Below are 16,689 nucleotides of genomic sequence, written 5' to 3'. Positions count from 1 at the left end.
CCACCTCCTTGCAAAATATGCCTTCCTTTTCAATGCCATCTTTGGCCACAACTTCAACATCGTATAGGTTTGTCAAAAGCACACAGAACACATCATATGTTGCGGATCTAGAGGATGTCCATGGCCACTCCCAGCCCCTATTTGATGATGTGCCACACACTAGTCACAGCACTTCAAAAGCAGTGGGATCTAGCTTGCAGACTTTGTCTGCTGCCTCTTCCGCTTTTCAGTAAAATGTGAACAATGTTCATGCTATACTTGTGATGATGGTAACATCACAATGTTCCTATGTTTATAGTTAGAATCTAATTATGAAGGTTATGGTTTTGTTTTATTGTCTGTTATGGCAGATGTTTTGTGTTGAATGCTTTAGCCTTCCGAACTTGAAGGACAACAAAAGAGGGAGGGATATGGTGCCAGACATATACATTTTATTTCAAATAATACCAGCTGACTGTGTCTACTGGTTATCCTCAGCCTCAAACAGTGTAAGGCCTCGTTTTGTGTGGTGTTTTTGGTCAATGTTCTTTATGCTGTAATGATGACATTACTGGTGTTTTTCTAAAAAATAATGTGCTGTAATCCAAGTGCTATACTGTAAAATGCCCAATATATGTCTGGCTCCATATTGGACACATTTCTGTTGTCCTTTCCTCTTGGGTACAATGTGTTTGTAGGTTCTCAACAACACAAACACATGTATAAATGGCGCACAATAATGTTATATACATGATGTGTTGGGTGGACAGGGTGTAAGTGTAATTACTGATATGTCCAATAGTGCTGTGTAAGTGATGTTATGTAATGTTGCAATCCAAGATCTTTTATAGTTGCGTGTCTCTCTCTCTCTCTCTCTCTCGCTCAGTATACACGTCTGTCTCTTTGTCTCTCTGTCTCCATCTCTCTCTCCATCTCTCTCTCTCTCTCTCTCTCTCGAGAGAGAGAGAGAGAGAGAGAGAGAGAGAGAGAGAGAGAGAGAGAGAGAGAGAGAGATGTATGTAGAGAGAGAGAGAGAGAGAGAGAGAGAGAGAGAGAGATGTATGTAGGAGAGAGAGAGAGAGAGAGAGATGTATGTAGAGAGAGAGAGAGAGAGAGAAGAGAGAGAGAGAGAGAGAGAGAGATGTATGTAGAGAGACAGAGAGAGAGAGAGAGAGAGAGAGAGAGAGAGAGAGAGAGAGATGTATGTAGAGAGAGAGAGAGAGAGAGAGAGAGAGAGAGAGAGAGAGAGAGAGAGAGAGAGATGTATGTAGAGAGAGAGAGAGAGAGAGAGAGAGAGAGAGAGAGAGAGATGTATGTAGAGAGAAAGAGAGAGATGTATGGGGAGAGAGAGAGAGAGAGAGAGAGAGAGAGAGATGTATGTAGAGAGAAAGAGAGAGAGAGAGATGTATGTAGAGAGAGAGAGAGAGAGAGACAGAGAGAGAGAGAGAGAGAGAGAGAGAGAGATGTATGTAGAGAGAAAGAGAGAGAGAGAGATGTATGTAGAGAGAGAGAGAGAGAGAGAGAGAGAGAGAGAGAGAGAGAGAGAGAGAGAGATGTATGTAGAGAGAAAGAGAGAGAGAGAGAGAGAGAGAGATGTATGTAGAGAGAAAGAGAGAGAGAGAGATGTATGTAGAGAGAAAGAGAGAGAGAGAGAGAGATGTATGGAGAGAGAGAAGAGAGAGAGAGAGAGAGAGAGAAGGTGTTTTAATAGCAGTATTACAATGCCACATTATATTAATATGTATTTTTTGGAAACAGCTTCCAGAAAGCTAACAATGTTTATATGTAGGAGTACTCCAGCACAAACTTACATATTTCAAATGACAAATATTTAAATTGTGATGGAATATTCTCACGCAACGTTACGGCATTACAGTAAACATTCCAAGCCCTTCTACATGGTGCAAATGGTGAGATGCAATTATACATTTGCATGTTCTAAGTATCTAGTGGCTCAACAAAGTCCTTTGAATGTATAGGTGCCCAGATCTCAGCTGGTAAAGGCTTCAAAATTTTAGTGGTTTATCGTCCCCCCGGAGATGCTGACCCTTTCCTACAGGAATTCCCAGAACTTCTGGCCATGCTGGCTCTGTCTTATCCGAGATGGATCATCCTTGGTGACTTCAACATCCGGGCTGATAACACTCAATCACAAGATGCAAATGAACTAATAAATCTCATGGGTGGACTAGGCTTCACACAAGTTGTAAAATCAGCTACCCACAGAGGAGGGCATACGCTAGACTTACTGTTCCACCTTGGAATGGACATTAGTAACATAACAGTAACCCCAGTGGTATGGTCAGACCATCACATAATACAGTTTACTATTGAACATCACCCTATCAAGCAGCTCCCTAAAGAAACAATCAAAACCCGTCCCATGAGTAAATTAACACCGGAGAGGATAACTGCCAACCTGGATTTTACAAATCTGCTCCACAGTCAAATGGACCCAAAACTCTCTAGTAACCCAGTACAACAACACGATATATGAAACACTTGACAGTATTGCCCCATGGCGCACCAAATCAGCAACCAAAAAGCAAAAAGCTAATTGGTTTGACAAAACCATCATGGATCTAAAAAAAGAAAGGGCGCAGACTAGAAAGACAGTGGCGTAAATCAGGGACTGGGGAGCACAAATCTAGCCTAGTTCAACACCTCAGACAATACCAACAAGCAATAACCAAGAAAAAATCAGACTTTATCTCGCACAAAATATCTACAGCCAACAACAGAGCTTCTCAACTCTTCCACACAGTGGAATCACTCTGCAATCCTTCCTGCCTAAAAGCCCCAACCACATACTCCAGGGAAAGGTGTGAAGAATTCTCTGCCTTCTTCACAAACAAGGTGTCTACCATCCGTGCCAGCATTACACCAACAACATCAATTGACCACTGGACGTTGCATATGCCTACTACCGTACCACCATGGCAAGTCTTTGACACTCTGAGTGTAGAAGATTTTGGAATTCTCATTCAAAGTCTCCGCCCCACTACCTGCGACCTGGATCCTGGCCCAACTGGATCCTTAATGCAGTGCCCAGCGCTGTTCAGGCCAGCACTTTACAAAATCACTCAGTGCTCCTTGCAAAGTGGACTTTTCCCAGAAGAACTAAAGAAAGCAATCATAAAACCCCTCCTGAAGAAACCATCACTAGATCCTGATTCTGTAACCAACTACAGACCTGTGGCGAACTTACCATTCCTATCAAAAGTTATCGAGAAAGCAGTCGCCAACCAGCTAGAAGCCAGGCTTACAGATAACAACATCTTTGATACTTTTCAGTCAGGATTCAGGAAAAGGCACAACACTGAAACAGCATTAGTCCGAGTAATGAATGATCTACTTACTGCAAGGGACAAGGGTGATTGCTCAATTCTGATTCTTCTTGACTTGTCAGCAGCATTGATACTGTGGACCATGAAATACTAATCCAGCGACTGAAGAATTACTGTGGCCTAAGGGGTACTGTTCTTAGCTGGTTTCAGACCTTCCTATCTGGCAGGACACAGCAAGTATGTCTGGGCACACACTACTCTAATCCAGTGCCACTTGCCTATGGAGTTCCACAGGGTTCTGTACTATCACCATTACTCTTTGCAGTCTACATGCTCCCACTGGGCAAAATAATCCAGAACTATGGTTTAGGATACCATTGTTATGCAGATGACACACAACTGTATCTGTCCTTCAAGCCTGGCACCCAAGACCCATCAGCATCCATAAATGCGTGTCTAGTGGATTTACAAAATTGGATGAACACCAGCTGGCTGAGGCTGAACTCTGACAAAACAGAGGTGTTGGTGGTAGGTGGTCCACACATGATGGATAAAGTTCAAAACGCTCACCACCTCAAACTAGCAATTGGGGGAGATACTGTACAGTATAAAGACTCTGTGCGAAACCTTGGGGTGATCCTGGATGGAAATCTAAAACTCAGACAGCAGGTATCAGCTGTCGTCAAGTCTTCCTTCTTCCATCTAAGAAATATAGCGAAAATAAAACACCTAATCCCAGCTGAAGACCTTCCTGCCCTGGTTCACGCATTTGTATCCTCCCGCCTAGACTACTGCAACGCCCTGTTAATCGGATCTACAGATAAGGTTCTGCGCCCCCTTACAGCTAGTACAGAATGCTGCAGCCAGACTCCTAGCCAATGCCCCCCGCAGCTCACACATCACCCCAGTACTGCAAACTCTTCACTGGTTGCCAGTAAAATGGAGAATCAATTTTAAGATCTGCCTGCTGACATTCAAGGCTCTACACCACATGGGACCCAAATACATAGCGGATCTATTGGAACTTTATGCCCCTCCACGCACCCTCCGCTCTGCCAACAAGATGAAGCTGGTTATTCCCAGGATACACTTAACATTTGGTGCTCGGGCCTTTTCCTATGCAGCCCCTACTCTATGGAACTCACTTCCACAATCAGTACGAGAGGCTCCTTCTCTGGACAGCTTTAAAAAAAAGGCTAAAACTCACCTCTTTTCCCGAGCCTTTGAGACTGCATAATGCAGGGTCACAGCGCTTTGAGTCCCCAGGGAGAAAAGCGCTATATAAATGTTATTGTTATTGTTACATACAACATCCTTCCTCATCCTGCCATATGTATCCACAAAACATACATGTATTGTACATGACTTGTGCACACACACCTAACCAAAGACATTATGATGTCAATAATGTTGTTGTCATTACTTGACTTCAAGGGCCACTATAAAAAACAAACACAAATAATACAATACATGTAAACACATACAGCTAAGAAGTGTATATGTTTCGGACTGCCATTGTAAAACAATGGCAATTATTGAAGCTTACTGTCACTTTCAGTAGGATGTCTAAATATGACACTATTGATGTTTTCGACTACTTCATATCTGCATAAGGCTTAATAACAAGGATTGGGGTATTTGTAAATACAGAGTCCATGACAACGATATAGAGAAAAGTTACAGACGGATCACCTACCTGTTTTGCTAAATTTTTGATAGTTGCCCAGAGCAACTGCCAAGCACTATGTGGTTTACCATAACCAAATTTTACACACACCATCCCCCATAAGGATATGCGCAAGGGCTAAACATGTCGATTGGGTCAAATTTCTACAACCTAGTGGAAGTGACAGCAGCATACTTTACAAAAGCATTGATGCCTATTATGTCAATGAAACATATTGACTTCTTATTTGTGTGTGTTTACGTTATGTAGCAGAAAGATGCTTTCCATGACAGTGGTCCTAGAATATTCTACGTTATGTTTACAATTTTGGCACTGTGGTGAAAAACATACATATCATTCTTGTGAGGTTTGCACATAAAAAAACCTAAACTTATGTTGTTGCGTTGGCTTGTTATCCAACATAAAGCAATGTTGTCACATTTGTGATTGTGTTGACATTTATGTTTAATTAGCAGATACTCCTTTATTTCATTATTATTTGATACTCTAGTTCTATCAGGAAAAAAGAACATCTAAATGTTTGATTGTAGTACATTCAAACATATAGCACTATAGTTATGTGAGTTTACAGTACAATAACTAAGAACATACACTGCCCAGTCAGTACATTAAACACTTATTTGTGCACAGTGTTTTTATTACATATAGCATGTCAACACAACTCCAGATGATAGTGATATGGACAGTTCACAAAGGAAGTCGGCACACCATCTCTTCATGTATGGGTGCTTGACGAAGTGACCTGGGCAATGACACATCCATTCAATCCAAACCACATGCCTTGATAAAGGGGGACCCCGTGTGGCCTCCGAAACAATTGTTGGTGTATCGTGTGGAAACTGCCACAATAGAAAGTATGTGCATTGGAGATTGGTGTGCTGATGATCTTTGCTACTTGGATAGTGATATGGAGGCTGGCATATTTGATTCATTTGCACACATAGCAGTTGCCTGCCACTTATGCTGAATCTGTTTACATATTATTTTGATGTAACCTCAGACTATGGCCATGCATGCAGCAGATCATGTGTCATTAGTAATTTATTATGTTTGATCATGAAGTAGTCATATGCTTGGTCGAGGCTTCGACTCACACACATGACTACTGCATGAATATCAACATGACTGGCAGGCAACTGCAATAGTTTGAAATGACAACAATACGTTAGCCTTTATATCCCTCTCACCTGTGGTATCCTTGTAGATTACAAGTGTGATCAATATGGTGATGGACATAATAAGGTTATGTCTTGCTCTAAATTACATGCCAGGTGTATGTAATGTGACCTTATACATTTTTTTCCCCCACAATGTATGTCGGCTGGAAACAGAAGTGACGTTGTTGGGTGCATTACAGTCTGATTGTACATATAAACAAACATGCAGATGATGTAGTGTGTATGGCACTCTTGTCAGATCTACATTACTACATTATCTGCATGCGTGTTGAGGGGTTGGGGGGACTTATGATTCTACGAAGAATCTTAACTGCATAGTAAAGATAATGGTATTGTGTAATAACACATTGAGAGGGCTTCCGACATATGTCTGACTTTGCAATAGTTACTTCAACTCAAATATAAGTGATTACGCAATATGCTTGCCAATATTACAGCGTCACATTACACCCAAAAAAGGATATGTAATGCTAATACAGTAAAAATGATGTTCTTGTTATGATTATAGATTTGCGTAAGTTTGAAATGCACTTAATAAAGTATACGATATCACCGACTGGTCTTTGCAGATGTACATGTCCATATAGGTAACTTGACACCATTGTGCAATACTTCCATTCTTGAAGACATATCCAATCACAGTATGTACTCATGTACTGATATGAATGTAGACAGGCAATAAATGTGTACATCTTACATGTAATGTCATGTACATTACTGACAATGGGTGCATCAATGCTGTTCAAACTTTAATTTGTATGTTATCACAATATGTTGATGTTATGATCTGATATGTATGTCAACCAAGTACCTGTTACACTAATAAAAATGTAACAATCATCATGAGTTTGTTTTTTTGAATTAGACATGTACTAAAATAATCTTTGTCGTATAGTTTCCTATGAAACATGCACACATTTTTTAGTATAAAACTGTTGAGGAAGAATCTTTGTTTCCTATAAACATTGATGTTTTCAATTAAGTATATATATGTTGAAATATGTGTATCTCGGTTTCACTACCTATCCTCACTCTCTCCCCCTCTCTCTCTTTTTCATTCTCTCTCTTTCTGTACCATCTCTCACAAACAAAGAGAGAAGCAGAATGAAAGAGACCAACAGGATGTGTAGAATATAATCCAAAGGAAATAAAGGCCAAATTAAATGCTAGTGATATGTTGGCTGCCATATTTGTTGCACTGTAAACAATACCAATTGTTTGGACGAAATGCATAGTAATTGGGTTACAATAGTGTAGGAATCACACCACAAACAAGCATGCAGCTAATGTAGTGACATCATACAATAATGTCATACACACATGAGTATGAGATGTATGGTTGTTCAGGATATATGGATATAAATGTTTGTGCATGAGGATCAACAAGATAGCCAGGCAAATGGGATTGATTATAAGGTTGAAAAATGTTCAGCCAACACATTTCGGTAACTCCATTTGCCATGACATTGAAATGGTAAGAAGTTTGGACCTGTTGACAATGAAAACAATTGATTATATGCAAAGTCACATTACATTTGACACAATGAGATCACGAATGGCTTTATTAACAACTTAGAAGAAAAGCAGCTCTGCTTTAAACAAATAGAACACAAAATGATGGAATGAGTAACAAAGAAAAAACAATACTAATGGGTGACAAACTGACCATCTTGTGACATAAAAAATGCCGCGAACTTGTCACGCACATTAGCTGCCTGGACATTGCCACGGACTGCATGACCAGCAAGATCCGGAAGAGTGTCCACCTCCAACTGGTCTTCTGCACAAGGATCCTTGGTGCGCAGGTAATTATGCAACACACATGTTGCTTTGATGACAAAGTCAACATTGTCAGGCTTCAGCTGCATACAAGATCTTAGTACACGCCATTTGTTAGCTAAAATGCCAAATGTACTCTCCACATATCTGCGAGCCATTGTGAGCCTAAAGTTGAAAAGCCGTTTCCTGTCATTTAAATCGCGTTTGGGAAACGGTTTTAATAAGTTGACATGGAGGCCAAAAGCCTCATCACCCACTAGCACATGTGGTAGTGCTTCGCCTCCTTCAACAAGGGGCCTTGGCTCTGGAATGTCAAACTGTTGGCTATATAACCTTCGGCCCATTGGTGACAACCGAAACACATTTGCATCTGCTGTGCTCCCATAAGCACCAACGTCGATGGCCAAAAACTTATAAGTAGTATCGACAATGGCCATTAAAACAACAGAAAAGTATTTTTTATAATTATAATACAAGGAGCCACTGTTGGGTGGCACCTGAATTTGTAGATGTTTTCCATCCAGTGCGCCAATGCAATTAGGGAATTGAGCATTCTGCCGGAAACCTTCCGCTGCTTCTCTCCACATCTGCATTGTAGGTTGAGGCATAAATAATGGCTGCAGAACATTCCATATTGCCTTACACGTCTCATGTACGATGCCTTGAATGGTAGAAATGCCTAGTAAAAAATGATAGTGCAAGGAAGTAAACGAATTCCCTGTGGCAAGATATCTGAAAAACATAACATCCAACAAATGACAATTACCTTCTTGGATAGTACATACAAACAAACAGTCATACAAATATTTCAGTTATTACCTGAGGGTCAGTAGAAGACGTTGTGCAGGACATATCATTGTTCGCATGTTGGTTCTCTGATGAGCAATATGAGGTGTCAACAAAACCAATAGTTAATCAAAAGTAGGAATTGACATTCTAGTAAAATTAAAAAAAATTTCCGGATTCCTGCGCAAGTCTTCATATAAGACTTTGAAGGCTCCCTTCTTATCCCTCATGGATAACATTGGATGTACCCAAAATCGCCTATAACTCAAAACCCTTTGCCTTCTACGACGTAAAAGGACCCTCAGGGTAAGAATGTGGCAATGCAATAATAGCAGACGAGTACGCCTATTCATCCTAACAAAATTTTTGCCAAATCTTGTGCAGCAATATTCTAGGTAGGCACGAACAGGAAGTAATCTTAAATGTTCTGTGCGTTTTCACCTCCTTTTGTAGGTGAAGTTCCAAAATCAACACCATTTTTAATCTTTTACTTCCTAGATCAGAGCAACATTTCCTGTTATGACAACCAATTTCACTTCCAAGTTAAGGTAAACTCTTCCAGGTTAATGCCTAAACATGACTTCCTGGTAAAGCGGGACATTTCCTGTTTGCAAAAGTAAATGTTTTGCAAATTAAAGGTGTTCTCCTTTAAAAAAAACGCTTTCGAATGCACAACAAACGCTTTGTAAACGTAATACACGCGTTAACGCAGCGTTTAACACCCAACCGCTAACGCATCACTAACGCTCAATAAACGCCTATCATGAACGCCAATTAACGCTTACTAACTCACATAAAACCTTGTATTGTAATGTGTGCAGCGCTCCAATGGCGTGGAAGTAAATGGAGTTATGGAGTTATAGGCTCACTGTGCCCCTTTCCAATATCTCACATACTACACAAAATACATTATCATATAACGTCACTCAATTCGAATTGAGTTAAACACAGTCCAGAGTCCCTTATTTGCACAATATGCTCTAGAGTCCAGTGTAAAATAACCAACTAATTCCAGGCTCTTTGATAATAGACAGTTCCACAATTCAGCAGTTATACTCTCACCGATATCCAGTGGCTGATAGCACAAATATCAGCAAACACGCTTGTTACAGATCCAGGCATTAGGCTTCCTCATCAGCTTCGCTCTATATTGCACTCCAACAGGTCAAAAGAGAGAGAAATATACATAGCGTGATCCAGTTTAGGTACTATTACCAAGTGACACCCTCCACCAGTGAGCACCTATGTGCCAGCGCACTGTGTCCATATACACACCACCGCTATAAACATCTAACCGCTCACCAGATTCAATGGCTGACTGTTTCCAGACCAGCATGTATACTTGGGTGTCATTCAGGTACTGCCATACGGACTTCCGCTTTCCACCAACTGTTTTCTTCCTTAAGAACTCAAAACAGATGCCTCCATAGCATAATTCCGTTTTATTATAATGTATAAAAGATTAAAAGTGCACTCACAAGTATAAAAGAATAATGCGCATATCACATGTAAAATCCTCGGCCGCTCTCTGCCCTGTGCGTCTCTGCTGCCGCCGCTCCTGAGGCCACGCCCTACCGGTTTCGTCACGTATGACTCATCAGGGGCTTGCCTCAAGGTCGGCAGGGAGACGCTATGAACGCTTTACTATGCAAATTACTTCCCGGTTTGTGCGATGCCCTCTACGCTGGCTGTTACTATGTGTAGCACTTCCTGTTTACATATTACTAGATTCCAGAAAGCATTGATCATATTACTAGATTACAGAAAGCATTGATCTGGTCAATACCATAACCCTTCTCTTGATGTTTGTATACATGGTATACATACTGAAATATATGCACATACTAATTCTCGTGGTGTTCTAATACATAAACATAACATATACAGAAAGCATTGATCTAGTAAATACCATAACCCTTCTCTTGATGTTTGTATACATGGTATACATACTAAAATATATGCACATACTCGTAGTGTTCTAATACATAAACGTAACATATACATGTAATTCCAAACCCCCATTCTCACTTATACCCTTCTGTCCTAATACAACCCTATACTAAGTGTGACAGTAATTACCCCATCCTATGTGTCATATCTGAACAATTTCATTATATATTGCCAGATAACTTAGAAACAATCAGCTGAATTGGTTCTGTGACAAACGCGCACACCTGCATGATTGACCCCATGTGGCCCCTCCCCCCCCCCCCCCCATATAGCGCCCCTATTGTTGTGCCAAAATGGTATGCACATATGTCACATACCCATTCTCAATAACCAAAATGACTCTACATGTGACTTACAGAGAACCAACCTCCCATACGACCCTGTAACATAGACATGTGGCGCCTGCCAGTGCTTATCAGTGATTCATAGTGTACCCTCTAGTCCCCTATATTATACAATACGGGCATAGGCAAACGTCACATGTTCCTTTAGTACAGAAAGTATAAACGAATAGAAAAACGAATAGAAAAAATATAGAAAAAAATAATAAAAATAGTAAAAATAGAGCCACCATTACCCCGAACTTCTGACCTTATGGTGACTCAACTACCCCCTATATACCCAACTACTAAACCCAGCCTATACTGTTACGAATTTCCATTAGTCATCACCTAACTCTCCATTTAGTCATCAGCAATAAAGCAGTTGAGGTCCAGTTCCACATTCAGACCCTCCGGCCTCATTGTATGCATTTGAAAGATCCATTTTGTCTCCATTTTTGAAATCTCCCGGATCTTATGGCAGCCTCTCCATCTGGTAGTAAGTTTCTGTAGGGCACTGAATTGCATTACTCCCGGGTTACAGCCATGTTTTTCAGCGAAATGTCTTGAAACGCTATGGCTTTTAAAGCCTTTGGCTATATTTTTTATGTGTTCGTTGATCCGTGATTTTAACTGCCTTTTGGTCCTGCCAATGTATTGCAGTCCGCATGGACATTCTATCAAATATACTACATGGGTGCTGCCACAGGTAATAAACTCTCGGATGGGGAAACTTTCTCCTGAGACATAGGATACATTCGCAGCTCTCCTTGTCGTCTGTGCTACTATGCAGGGATTGCATTGTCTGCAGGGAAAAAAACCTTTTTGTCCACAGATATCTGTTCTATTTGTCACTGCTGGTTCCTCAATGCAGGTTTTTACTAGGCTTCTTTGTAAGTTGTTGGCTTTTCTATAAATGAACTTCGGTTGAGGCGGGATTTTCATCCTTAGAACTGGATCGTTTCTAAGGAGTCCCCAATATCTCTTAATGATCTGCTCCACTTCCCTGTACTGCATGTTATAGTCTAAACATATGGCAAAATCGTATTCTCCATTACTGGAAACTTTCTCTTTATTTCTTAACATATCTCCTCTATTAAGACATTTAATCCTCTGGATTTCTTGTCTTAGTGGTGTTTCCTGATAGCCCTTATTAACAAATCTCTGCAAGAGCATTTCTGCTTGATTCTCATAATCTTTCGTATTAGTACAATTTCTCCTTACCCTAGAGAATTGGCCTCTTGGGATGCCCCTCAGCCAGTTGTTATGATGGCAGCTTTTGATTGGAATGTATGCATTCCTGTCAGTTTTTTTGAAGAAGGTTTTAGTACCCAGCTTGTCTCCTTCCTTGTATACGACCACATCCAGAAAATCAATCTGTTGCTTATCCCATTTGGCCGTCAACACTATTCCCCTTTTATTTGCATTCAGCCATTCTATATATGTCTCAAGTTGTGTGACACCACCTCTCCAGATCCAGACCAGGTCGTCTATATACCTCCTCCATGTGACTACATGGCTGCTTTGTGGACATGCTAGGACACCCAGTTCCCAATCATCCATGAATATATTTGCTACACTAGGTGCATACTTGGCTCCCATGGCACAGCCAAGAGTTTGTACATAAAACTGGCTGCCGTACCAAAAGTAATTGTGGGTAAGTGAGAATTGAAGGAGTTGTACTATAAATTTGATTTGCTCTTGCTTCAATTCAGTGTAAATATTGAGTGCTTGTGCTACCGTCCTTGTAGCCTCGGCGTGAGGAATAATTGTATACAGTGCAGACACATCTGCTGTTACCAGCAGATCATCTTCCCGTATTTACAAAGATTCCAAAGTATGCAGAAACTGTTTTGTATCCTTAAGTAACAATGTTAGTTGTCCCACTACAGGTTGTAGATAAGAGTCGATATATTCTCCAACTCTTTGGTTCAATGACCCAATTCCGCTTATAATTGGCCTCCCGGGGGGTCGTTCTAGATTTTTGTGTATTTTAGGATTATGGTACATGACAGGGATTCTAGGAGCATCCATCATTACATATTTATATTCTGTATCATTGAGTATATTCTTGTCAAGTCCTTCCCTCAATAGTTGCCTCAGTTCTTCCATGTATTGCCTAGTTGGGTCACCTCTGAGTTTCTTATATGTTAATTGGTCACTGAGGATTTTATCCATTTCAGTTTTGTATTGGTCAGTGTGCATCACCACAATCCCTCCTCCTTTATCAGCTGGTCTGACCAGAACTTCCTTATTTCTACTTAGTTCTCTTATTGCTTTTAATTCATTCCCATATTGTCGGGCCTCTATTTTTTCTAAATCCTTCAGTACCATATTCTTAAATACTTGGATCGTTCCATCCTTAGTGCCATCTGGGGGGTTGAATGTGGATCTATTTTTCAGTGTTGTATGCATATATTCACCTGCTGGTAGGCCCTCATTGATTTTGGTACTTGGGCCTTGTTTCGACAGGAAATACTTTTTGATGTTTAATTTCCTAACAAATTTGTTAACATCGATGTAAGTCCCAAATTTATTTAGCCCCTGTTTAGGGGCATATTTTAATCCTTTATCCAATATGTTCAATTCATTGTTGGTGAGGGGCACTCCACTGATATTAAAGATGCCCTCACCTTTAATTATTTCCTTCTTTTTGTTATCTCTTCCTCCTCTTCTACCTCTTCTATTCCTCTTTTCCTTATGTACCTTGGGTTGTGATCTGTGTCCCCCCAATCTACTTGAGGTGACTGCCCCCCAAAAAAATAATGGTGTACTGTCTCTGCAGTTTGCCGTTCCAGTGGTTCAAAGCGATTGTAAGTTGGTAGAAATTCCTGCCTCTTATCTCTACGCATTTGATTATATTGCGTTGTTCTTCATATCTCCTTTGGGGTTCTGGACGGGGCTGGTCAGGCCCCCTATATCCTTCTCCCCTATCATATTGTGCTTGGTTTCTTATTTTATTGTATCTGGGTTGCTGCCAACTGCCCTCATAAGTCCTTTTATTCAGAGGGGGTTGTGGTCTCATCCTTGGGGACTGAGGATAATTATAGTTATATTTCTGTCCTCTATTTTGAATCTTTTCCTCAACTCTTTGTATCATAGAGGTTGGTTGTATATTTTCTTCACTATTATCTATTTGATTATTAGGATTTTGCACACGGGTAACCTCTTCCTGTGCTTTTTTCCTTTTCGATTGTTCTACCTGCCATTTGTATGCTTTCTTACTTTTATAGTCTTGCCATTCATTTTGAAATCTTTTAATCTTTATCTCGCTTACCTCCTTCTCATTTTTTTTGCACAATTTTGGTGAGTACCCCTGCATTTTCTGTGAACTCATCTTGCTCTTTGTATTCCTCCATTTTAATTTTTAGATCTTCTATTTCTTTGCCTATTCTCTCTAATCTGCTCTGTTTCCTCTTTCCCAGAATTTTTAAGAGATTAATACCGCATTGATTTAGGAAATCACCGAGTTCCCTATCATTCTCATCATTTTCCTCTCCATCTGTTGGTAATATGTCCCATCTATATCGCCTCGGAATAATCCCTTCTTTAGCGTGTTTATTAAGACTCGCCAGGTCCCACCATGTGTTGGTTTCTTTAATCATCAGTGTTTGAAGTTGTCTAAATAACATATCCAGACTTTGATGCTCCATGTCTGGCTCCTTAATAAATACTCTGTCTAGATCTATGACCCCCCTCCTCCGTATATTAAACATCTCCATTCTAGGTGGGGTAGGGTTAGAGTGTGCAGCCCCACCACAGATACCAAGCAGAAATTCTATTTATGTGGTATAGGCGCTCCTCAAAGGAATCACCAGCACTATATGATATATAGGCCTGAAATCACCGCAATTGATCGCAGCACACGCTGGGGGTATCACCTCCCTAAATAATTGTATTGTAATGTGTGCAGCGCTCCAATGGCGTGGAAGTAAATGGAGTTATGGAGTTATAGGCTCACTGTGCCCCTTTCCAATATCTCACATACTACACAAAATACATTATCATATAACGTCACTCAATTCAAATTGAGTTAAACACAGTCCAGAGTCCCTTATTTGCACAATATGCTCTAGAGTCCAGTGTAAAATAACCAACTAATTCCAGGCTCTTTGATAATAGACAGTTCCACAATTCAGCAGTTATACTCTCACCGATATCCAGTGGCTGATAGCACAAATATCAGCAAACACGCTTGTTACAGATCCAGGCATTAGGCTTCCTCATCAGCTTCGCTCTATATTGCACTCCAACAGGTCAAAAGAGAGAGAAATATACATAGCGTGATCCAGTTTAGGTACTATTACCAAGTGACACCCTCCACCAGTGAGCACCTATGTGCCAGCGCACTGTGTCCATATACACACCACCGCTATAAACATCTAACCGCTCACCAGATTCAATGGCTGACTGTTTCCAGACCAGCATGTATACTTGGGTGTCATTCAGGTACTGCCATACGGACTTCCGCTTTCCACCAACTGTTTTCTTCCTTAAGAACTCAAAACAGATGCCTCCAAAGCATAATTCCGTTTTATTATAATGTATAAAAGATTAAAAGTGCACTCACAAGTATAAAAGAATAATGCGCATATCACATGTAAAATCCTCGGCCGCTCTCTGCCCTGTGCGTCTCTACTGTCACACTTAGTATAGGGTTGTATTAGGACAGAAGGGTATAAGTGAGAATGGGGGTTTGGAATTACATGTATATGTTACGTTTATGTATTAGAACACTACGAGTATGTGCATATATTTTAGTATGTATACCATGTATACAAACATCAAGAGAAGGGTTATGGTATTTACTAGATCAATGCTTTCTGTATATGTTATGTTTATGTATTAGAACACCACGAGAATTAGTATGTGCATATATTTCAGTATGTATACCATGTATACAAACATCAAGAGGAGGATTATGGTATTGACCAGATCAATGCTTTCTGTAATCTAGTAATATGATCAATGCTTTCTGGAATCTAGTAATATGTAAACAGGAAGTGCTACACATAGTAACAGCCAGCGTAGAGGGCATCGCACAAACCGGGAAGTAATTTGCATAGTAAAGCGTTCATAGCGTCTCCCTGCCGACCTTGAGGCAAGCCCCTGATGAGTCATACGTGACGAAACCGGTAGGGCGTGGCCTCAGGAGCGGCGGCAGCAGAGACGCACAGGGCAGAGAGCGGCCGAGGATTTTACATGTGATATGCGCATTATTCTTTTATACTTGTGAGTGCACTTTTAATCTTTTATACATTATAATAAAACGGAATTATGCTTTGGAGGCATCTGTTTTGAGTTCTTAAGGAAGAAAACAGTTGGTGGAAAGCGGAAGTCCGTATGGCAGTACCTGAATGACACCCAAGTATACATGCTGGTCTGGAAACAGTCAGCCATTGAATCTGGTGAGCGGTTAGATGTTTATAGCGGTGGTGTGTATATGGACACAGTGCGCTGGCACATAGGTGCTCACTGGTGGAGGGTGTCACTTGGTAATAGTACCTAAACTGGATCACGCTATGTATATTTCTCTCTCTTTTGACCTGTTGGAGTGCAATATAGAGCGAAGCTGATGAGGAAGCCTAATGCCTGGATCTGTAACAAGCGTGTTTGCTGATATTTGTGCTATCAGCCACTGGATATCGGTGAGAGTATAACTGCTGAATTGTGGAACTGTCTATTATCAAAGAGCCTGGAATTAGTTGGTTATTTTACACTGG

The 16,689-nt window shown here is 40.6% G+C and overlaps 1 protein-coding gene across 4 annotated transcripts in view; it reads right to left on the bottom strand.

Annotated features, from left to right (window-relative positions):
- PGAP1 (post-GPI attachment to proteins inositol deacylase 1) overlaps positions 1-16,689 on the bottom strand; it is a 240,276-nt gene that overhangs the window by 83,889 nt on the left and 139,698 nt on the right. The window contains exon 18 of one of the 4 annotated variants that reach the window (XM_068244827.1): positions 7,695-8,642. The exons of the other annotated variants lie outside the window; for them this stretch is intronic. Coding sequence (XP_068100928.1) covers positions 7,778-8,642 — 865 coding nt within the window. The 3' untranslated portion in view covers positions 7,695-7,777. Of the gene's footprint in view, positions 1-7,694; positions 8,643-16,689 lie in introns of those variants that run through there. 4 annotated transcript variants of the gene reach the window in all.

Source organism: Hyperolius riggenbachi, chromosome 7 (assembly GCF_040937935.1).
Source record: "Hyperolius riggenbachi isolate aHypRig1 chromosome 7, aHypRig1.pri, whole genome shotgun sequence".
In the NCBI taxonomy this organism is placed as follows: domain Eukaryota; kingdom Metazoa; phylum Chordata; class Amphibia; order Anura; family Hyperoliidae; genus Hyperolius; species Hyperolius riggenbachi.
Note: the sequence above shows the minus strand (reverse complement) of the source record. Positions and strands in the feature narration are given on the sequence as shown.